Below are 9,307 nucleotides of genomic sequence, written 5' to 3' on the forward strand. Positions count from 1 at the left end.
ATACCTTAAACAATAAAGAAATTAAAGATTGGGGAGGGGGGGGAGAAAAACTTATACCAGTGGCTCTGTTGACTAACACCAAGGCCTAGATTTTTCTTAGCTCAGATTAAGTCTACCAATAGAGAGAAGTTGGATCCCTGGGGGCAACCAGTTGGGTTCAGTGAATACACAGGACCACATTAAGATTTGCTCCCCTCTCACCATGACTGCAAGCACCACGAACCTGACATTCATTCACAGTTATCAATTGAGCTGTTAAAATGGCAAGGTATGTGCCAGGTGCTCGGAGGAAACAAAAATTGAATGAGACAATCCTGGTACCCAGTCACAAGACACTCCAGTCTAACAGGGTAGATGATATACATGGGTGTCTATAATATAAAGTAAAATAATTGTTCTAAAGCACCTAAGTGCTAATGAAGATGGCTAATAAAGATAGAGCATGGTCAATGGATAGAGCGTCGGCCTGCGGACTCAAGGGTCCCAGGTTCGATTCCGGTCAAGGGCATGTACCTTGGTTGCGGGCACATACCCAGTAGGGAATGTGCAGGAGGCAGCTGATCAATGTTTCTCTCTCATCGATGTTTCTAACTCTCTATCCCTCTCCCTTCCTCTCTGTAAAAAATCAATTAAAAAAAAGAAAAGATAGGGCATGAAAGAAAAGGCCAGATCTTACAGGTCTTTGAACATGAACAGAAATAAAATGACCTAACTCTATTTCACCTATAATATAAATATCAGAAGAAAAAATGTAACCAACTTTACTTCATCAATGGAATACATTCTAAAGGCATAAAGCAATGCAAATAAAATTTTAACTTTCACTTGATTAAGTTTACTGCCAATAGAGGTATTGGTATAGCTATTGTGAGACTCTTCCATGTGCATTAGGCTTGCTCCTGGAAGTCAGGGCTCTCCTCCCTAAAGAAGGTGATACAATCATGGACTGTGGGAAGAAGGGGAAGAGCCCTGTTATTTATAGACTAGAAATATCAGTATGATTTCAAGAATGTTAAAGTATGTATGTCTTTAGCTCTTCTACTAGGGATCTAAAAGGCAATGTCACCTTAGTAGCAGAGATCTTGAAGAGCTCATTTGTTATTATTTTTAAATCTTTATTGCTGAAAGTATTACATATGTTCCTCCTTTTCCTCCCATTGACCCCTTCTAGCCCATCCCCGGCCCCCTACCCCAGGCCTTCACCACCCTATTGTCTGTGTCCATGGGTTATGCATACAAGTTCTTTAGTTGATCTCTTCCCACCTCCCACCCACCTTCCCTCTGAGATTCTGAAGTCTGTTCCATGCTTCTATGTCTCTGGATCTATTTTGTTCATCGATTTGGCAAGGACCAAATGGTCCAAATGAGGACCAAAATAGCCAAGGAATGCTCCACGATGACTGTAATCAAAAAGCATTTATTGTGAAACTCATTTACAGAGCTCAGTAACTAATCATAGAAAAATACAACAATGGCATACCAACCTCACACCTATTAGGATGGCTACTATCCAAAACAAAAATAACAAGTGTTGGGAAGGAGGTAGAGAAATTGGAATCCTTGTACACTGTGGGTGAGAATGTAAAATGGTACAGCTGCTATGGAAAACAGTATGGTGATTCCTCAAAATGGAATTACTATACAATCCAGAAATTCCACTTCTGGGTATATACCCAAAACGAAAGCAGGGACTTAAGCAGATATTTATATACCTGTACTCATAGCAGCATTAGTCACAACAGCCAAAAGGTAGAAGCAACCCAAATGTCCATTCATAGATGAATGGGTAAATACAATGTGATATGCACATACATACCATGGCATATCATTTCAGCATTAAAAAGACAGGAAATGTTGATACATGATACAATGTGGATATTCCCTGAGGACTTTATGTTAACTTAACCAGTCAGAAAAAGACAAATACTGTATGATTCCACTTGGATGGGGGAATTAAGAGTTACTGTTTAATGGTTAGAAGATGATGGTGATGGTTGTACAACAATGCGAATATATTTAATGCCATTAAACTGTGCACTTAAATAGATTAAAATGGTAAATTTTATGTTATGTATATTTCAACATGTGTCCGATCAGTACCTGGCCCACTGCTGCACGAACTTAATATTGTAGAATGAATTAATATCTTATTCCTTTAGCCTCAACTGCCCACTGTGATCCAATCCACACTTACTTCCAAGCTCTAGCCTCTTCCTTGCCCTTGGGGTAACAAGATGGGTAGGAATTTGGTGAGATTTGGAGGTCGAGTGCCTCAATTCAATCCTTTTCACACCATGCTTTGCCGAGGTCCAAGAAGGGCTGTCTATGCTGCTATTCTTGGTTTTCATGGGCTTCTGGCCTCTAGGACTGCCTTCTTGTAGCTTATTCAACTCTGCAAACAATTCTGGGGATAGTGGTTTGAAGTTCTCCTCATTCCAAGACAGTTTCACAAAGAACGTCTTCTCATTTTTCAGAGCTGTAGGTAACACTTCATCTGGGGCTAAAGCTACTACCTGAATTTGGAAAGTAAAGGTGAATAGGAAGAAATGAGGACCAAAATAGCCAAGGAATGCTCCACGATGACTGTAATCAAAAAGCATTGAAGTCTGCATCCTTCTCTGGAACGTTCCTCTTCCAAACTGAAGAGGCACAGCCAAGGTATAGCATATTTCCACAGACTCCTCCTCGCTGACATCCACACTCTATGCTGGTTTCTTTTCCAGGCCATGCTATTCAGCCATGCCAAATTTCCCCACAAAAACATCTCTAAGCACGCTCCACTGCTCAGTAGTCTATATTGGCTCCCCACTATAGCAAGATCAGATTACTTAGACTGAGTTTCAATGCCTTCTCAAATATGCACTCATGTTACCTCCTGAGTGCTCAATACTCTTCAAAATGGCCTTCCATCATTAGTCCAGCTTGGCTTGTCACAGTCCTGCTCATTCTCACCATAGTGCTCCTCCCTAAACACACTCCTCCCTCTCTGCCCTTCTGAATCTACCTTTCTTGCTGTGTCAACTTATATATCTGCCTTTCATTCCTTCACTCTGGGCTCAGATTAGAAACATGTGACTATAGTCATGCCAGACCAAAGTCTCTCTGCAGTACCATTAAATCAACCATCTACTCACCATGAGACCACAATTCACACTATGATCTAATCTCATTTTGGGCCTGAGGTAGCTTCAGGAATAACCCATATCTTAGTCCTAGTGTCTCAGTTCAGACTACAGTTCATCGGAACCTGATTTATCATAAAGTCCCATAACACAATTTGCCTGCAGTGATCAGCACTCTTCGTACTGCTTTATTGAAGGTGAAGTCCTCACTTAAGCAAATGTATTCAGCCTCGCAATGCTTCATGCCTACCACAATCATAGCTAAACACAATTTCCCACTGCAGTACATTTGCTAATTCCTGCTCATCCCTCAGGTTACTCCCTCCAGGAGGCTCCTAACACATGGTAAGTGAGCTCAATAAATATCTGTTACAGTGAAGTAGACAGACAAGCAGAGAAGATGACAAACAGCAAAAAATTCATTTCCGTGGGGTAAATCAGTCAGTAATACCTTTAAGGTCATGCAGTTTAGGAGGCAGACAGACATAAGCTTCAAGATAGAAGTGAAAACCAAGGCTTCACCTACCTGCACAGGGCGAGAGATGGTCTCAGCATCAATGTTGCTGTTACAGGCAGGGTAATCATACCAGAATATTTCCTGCACATCGGGCTTCCGACCCAGCAAATGCTGTTTACTGACAGAAATTTCACAGAATCGGATAAACCACTGTACTCGAGCACGTTTCTTGCAATAAGGTTCAGAAACTAGGAGGGATAGGTAGAAAGGTTAAGAAAATGCCAGAACATTTTGTTAAGCACTTCATCTGTGTCAGACACTGTGCTAAGTACTTGATGATACTCAATTAACGCATTATTTTTAACCCTCACAATAACCCTACAAGGTAGGGACTATGGCTATCTCCCTTACATAGGCAAAGTAATCAAGTTACAGGGATCTTAAATGATTTTTCAATGGTAAACAGGACCAACCAGCAGCAATTTGACTCAACCCCGCACCCATGTTCTTCTCTTTGCCCCACCACTTCCTAATTGTGACTGTCAGTCATCAAAAAAGTTACTAAAGGCATTTGAGAGGAGCAATTCTAATCAAGGGCACTGAACAAACCTTATAAATCAATGCTTATAAAGAAGCCATCAAACAGTAGAAAAGCAAAAATCCTGGCAAGAACCAGAGTATCAGCCACTGAAATGACTTCTGGCAAACAGGTGCTTGCAATCTTCAGTGTTGTCATTGTAGGACACCATTAACATTACTGCATACCAGCATTGCTCCAAATAAAAGCACGTACACTCTAGTGCCATCACCATCATCACCTCTTCTCTTCCTTTGCTCTCTTCAGAGAAAGACTAAAGCACCGCACAAGGATTCTACAATCTGCACACAGGGCCCATACTTCAAATACTGAAGTCCATACTGCTGAGGTGCTCCCCCTAGTGCAGTGGTCGGCAAACTGCGGCTCGCGAGCCACATGCGGCTCTTTGGCCCCTTGAGTGTGGCTCTTCCACAAAATACCATGTGTGGGCGCGCATGTACAGTGCGGTTGAAACTTCGTGGCCCATGTGCAGAAGTCAGTTTTCGGCCTGGGCGAGTTTATTCTGAAGAAGTGGCGTTAGAAGAAGTGGGGGTGTCGGTCGGGCGACCGGAGACGTGGGCGCAGGGGAGCCTGGGATTCATGCACGTGTTGAGTGAGCCAATCAGTCAGCAGTCTCATGTGCAGTGGTTAGTGCTAGTCGCGTCCGCAAATCGCACACGCGGGTGACAAAAGTAAAGTTTATTAAGTTAATTTTAGGGGACGTGGAGTGAAAGAAGATGTAGTGTCGAGGATTAAGAAAGGCATGTTGAGATGGTTTGGACATACAGAGAGGATGAATGAAAGGAGATAGACAAAACAAGCATACAAGACAGTGTGGATGGGAGAGTTGGAAGGGGTCGACCTCAGCGAACGTACCTCAATCAGATTGAGGACGTTTTTAGCAAAGGCCAGCTTAGGAGTACCCCAATTAAGTTAATAACAATGTACCTACCTATACAGTTTAGGTTTAAAAAATTTGGCTCTCAAAAGAAATTTCAATCGTTGTACTGTTGATATTTGGCTCTGTTGACTAATGAGTTTGCCAACCACTGCCCTAGTGGATATTAGTTTGATGAGGTTTTCCTCCATACTCTCAAATATCCTTCCTATGTAGGTAATGTACTAGTAAAAACATCTTTATCCACTCACTCTATCAGTTCCTTTATTTTAGGCATCCAACTGCCACAGGATTAACTCTAATTCCTCTTGGAAGAGGCAGTTTTGTGTAGTTTCAAATTCTTCTTAATCCTCCTTTTGGAGTTCTGCCCCATTCCCACCTTTCTGTGCTCTTCTCTGCTGTGCAGAGGGTTAAAGCTCAGACAATCAGCAGAAGCAGTGAGTGTGGACTTGCAGGCTCTGGTTAGCACTACTTTCCCTTTTGCTCTACCAGTTTTAGGGGCAGAAGTGGCTTTCTGCACTTACTGATTTCTGGGAAACACCATTTTTGTTTTTCAACACTTAAACATAAGTCCCTCTGGGTAAAACACCTACTAAAGTGTTTTTGTTTTACTGACTGAATATCAACTCATACCAATCCAACCTACCCTCTCTCTCATTAAGAATTTGCAAAATTCATTACTAATCTTTATGCCTATCAAAAAGCAAATCACCTATTTTTTTCTTCCCCCTTCTTCCTGAATTCATCCGTTCACTCCATTCCAAAAATCCAGCCTAGTGGCTATTCTTACCCACTACTAAAAATAATGGGGGGGCGCCAGGACCGGTTTGGCTCAGTGGATAGAGCATCGGCCTGCGGACTGAAGGGTCCTGGGTTCGATTCCGGTCAGGGGCATGTACCTGGGTTGCGGGCACTTCCCCAGTGGGGGATGTGCAGGAGGCAGCTGATCGATGTTTCTCTCTCATCGATGTTTCTAACTCTCCATCCCTCTCCCTTCCTCTCTGTAAAAAATCAATAAAACATATTTAAAAAAAATAAAAATAAAAATAATGGGGGGGAAAATGAGGAAAAAAAAAAGAGCTTTAACTTTTTTTTAAAAAACTTTTTTTAAAAAAGCTAAATTCTTGCCCTAACCGGTTTGGCTCAGTGGATAGAGCATCAGCCTGCGGACTCAAGGGTCCCAGGTCCGATTACGCTCAAGGGCATGTACCTTGGTTGCGGGCACATCTCCAGTGGGGAGTGTGCAGGAGGCAGCTGATCGATGTTTCTCTCTCATCGATGTTTCTAACTCTCCATCCCTCTCCCTTCCTCTCTGTAAAAAATCAATAAAATATATTTTTTAAAAAAAGCATCATTCTTGAGCGCCCCCCCACCCCCCATCCCATTTTATCCAATACTGCTCTAGTAAGAAAGTTCACTTGATAGAAGAAGGTACAGCTAGTGCTAAAGTAATCCCACTTCAGAATCTAGGGTTCACACCTTATATGCTGCTGTGAACAGAGGCTTCAGTAACTGCCCCCCTTCCCTACCACCTAGCACTTCCCAATTATTCATGATGAGGAATGGTTTTCATCCCAACCAAACTCACCATCTTCAAACAGCTCAATCAATTTAGCAACATACGGATTTTCATCATCATCCCCTTCAACCAACACAAACTGTCCAACTTGAATGCGAATCTCAGTCGAACAACCGTTTGATGTCACACTCATTTCTCTAGGAAGTAACAGGGAAACATGTTAGGAAAGTGCTCTCCAACTGAAAAATCCCCTAAATAGTTCTCTCTGCTGACCAATTCTCCTACTGGAAAAACAATTCACCAATTTCTATGCAAGAGTAGACAAAATGGGTTGAATGAATTGTTTTGGCATGAATGATTAATCCAGAAGCTTTAATATGAACCCTACTTCCCCCAACCTTCTATCGAAGGCTTCCAAAGGCATAAAATCTGCCCAATAACAATATCAAATTAATCATGGATCTCTAGGGCTGGGAGGACATAGTAACATTTAACCCTACCCTGTTATGCAGAATTACATAGAATCTACCTTAAATGACAATGTCATGCATATCACATTTTTTTAACCTGACATCTTCTTTTATCATTAAACTGCTATATTTATGCTACCATCTTCTTGCATCAAATAAAACCTCTCCTTACAAATAATTCATATTTACTGTCCCTCAGTCCTCAATATATAGTAATTAGAACAGCCTAGATACAAGTTATTAACAGGTTAGCCCGGAGAAGTTATATTTCCAGGACAACCAAATCACTCACTTGTAGGTTTGGTAGTGTAGTTTTTGATCCAACAATGGGCTGCCAACCCACGAATAAGTCGGTCTGCTCTTCAGTCTTGTAGAGCAGTACGCCATGGCTCCTGCGTAAAAGTCACTAACTCTGAGTAAACATGACAACACTTTGATGGATTATAGGATACAATTCCTGCTTTCAATGAGTTAAACCTTATTTTCTGCCCTAGCTACATTCTCACACATTTTAGATTTAGAAAACATTTTTAGGAAAAAGTTAAAGCTTTATGAAGATCAAGCATAAGCCATTTAGTATCATCTGTGCATGTCTTGCTCTATGCTTATCTCTTTCTATCCAGGGAAACAGGAGGCTCAATATGTAAGAAATGAACTATAAATGTTTAGAAGTACTTACTAGGTACAAGGTACAGTGATAGGCATGAAACAGCTAACAACTTGAAACTAAAACACAGTCATACAGTGGTTGGTTTTGTCTTTATAACACTTATAATCTAGAAAGGGATAAACTGTAAATGCACCAAAGGACAAAATAGTGTGAAGAATCAAGAGAAAGAGCAGAGAGACTACTGTAAGTACAGGACCGGGTCTTGTGACTATTTGGGGAGGAAGGGCTTCCTATATGGGTTTCCTGAACTGAATATTAAATAATGAGCATATATTGATAAAATGGAATGAAATGAGGGATTCCAAGAGATGGAGGCAAAAACATTCAAGAGGCATTTGTGGGAATAGCAATGGGTTTTACTAAGTATATTATTCCACTTACATTAAAGAAAAAAAAAGTATCACTTACCTGTATTGCTCTGACAGTCGTAAGGGGTATTTTTTGGGGGATAGCTAACAGGTCCTGGATGTAAGTATTTTGAATAGCTGAAAAGAAATGCTTGTATTAAAGTACATGATAAAAGACGTTTTTATTGACAAAAACAAAAATGTGAACAAAAAAAATCCAAACATATATGCTAATCTTCTTTAAAATTTGGAAACTGCCATTTGTCCTAATAATAATGCCAACCCACTATCTTACATTTAAATAATTAAGAAAATAAATATTTTTTGAGAAGAAACATGATTTTATATGTATAATATAGATACATATATAGTGATCATAATTATTATTTCAATAATATATTCAGGTTGAAATGGACTTCTATATGTAGCATTAACAAGTTAATATTAATTAAAATAGTGTATGTACATGCTCCAAATAGTAATGATGTAAAAATTATTATTTTTAAAAATTCTTTATTGTTTAAAGTATTACATATGTCTCCTTTTTCCCCCACTGAAATCAAATAAATCTTATATAAGTGTCTAACTACTCTGCTTTGCACCTGAAACTAATCTATATATATAAAATTCCTAAGTGACCATTATGACCAGTTGACCAGTGGCTATGATGCACACTGACCACCAGGGGGCATATGCTCAATACAGGAGCTGCCCCCTGGTGTTCAGTGCACTCCCACAGCCAATCTCCCGCGGTCCCTACCCCCTAGCCAGCTGGCCCTTCTTGGCCCTGATTGCTGGCCAGGCTGAGGGACCCCACCTGTGCAAGAATTCGTGCACCGGGCCTCTAGTATAAAATAATATTGAATATCAACTGTAACTGACAACAAAAATAAATAAATAAATAAATAAGAAAAACAAGCCTTTCCTCTAAATTCAATGCTTTTCTTATGAAGCTAAAATTTGACAAAACTGGGGTAAAAAAAATTTTTAATGCAGTCTAACAAAATTACTCCAAATGACTGATAGCAGGACCAATAATTGCAGTCTATGTTGAAAACAACAGAATCAGAATAGTGTATTACCATTGATTGGCTGCCTCCTGCATGTTTCCTACTGGGGCTTGAGCCTGCAACCTGGACCAGGAATCAAACTAGCGAGCGCCTAGTGCATGGGGAGACACTCAACCAACTGAGCCACACTGGCCTGGGCTCTACAACTCTTAAATAATCTAATGGCCTGATTTGTCA

At 40.5% G+C, this 9,307-nt stretch overlaps 1 protein-coding gene across 2 annotated transcripts in view; it reads right to left on the bottom strand.

Moving 5' to 3' along the window:
* Positions 1 to 8,202, bottom strand: part of ORC1 (origin recognition complex subunit 1) — a 24,731-nt gene extending 16,529 nt beyond the window's left edge. Inside the window, exons 1-5 of one of the 2 annotated variants that reach the window (XM_006768319.2) lie at positions 8,122 to 8,202; positions 7,336 to 7,435; positions 6,643 to 6,770; positions 3,649 to 3,827; positions 2,195 to 2,513 (exon numbers count right to left, since the gene is read on the bottom strand). In XM_006768319.2, the coding sequence (XP_006768382.2) occupies positions 2,195 to 2,513; positions 3,649 to 3,827; positions 6,643 to 6,770; positions 7,336 to 7,430 (721 nt within the window). In that variant the 5' untranslated portion in view covers positions 7,431 to 7,435; positions 8,122 to 8,202. Of the gene's footprint in view, positions 1 to 2,194; positions 2,514 to 3,648; positions 3,828 to 5,766; positions 5,851 to 6,642; positions 6,771 to 7,335; positions 7,436 to 8,121 lie in introns of those variants that run through there. The other variant, XM_015566942.1, reaches the window with a different exon arrangement.
* Positions 8,203 to 9,307: the final 1,105 nt, after the last annotated feature.

This window comes from Myotis davidii, unplaced genomic scaffold (genome assembly GCF_000327345.1).
Source record: "Myotis davidii unplaced genomic scaffold, ASM32734v1 scaffold79, whole genome shotgun sequence".
Lineage (NCBI taxonomy): Eukaryota > Metazoa > Chordata > Mammalia > Chiroptera > Vespertilionidae > Myotis > Myotis davidii.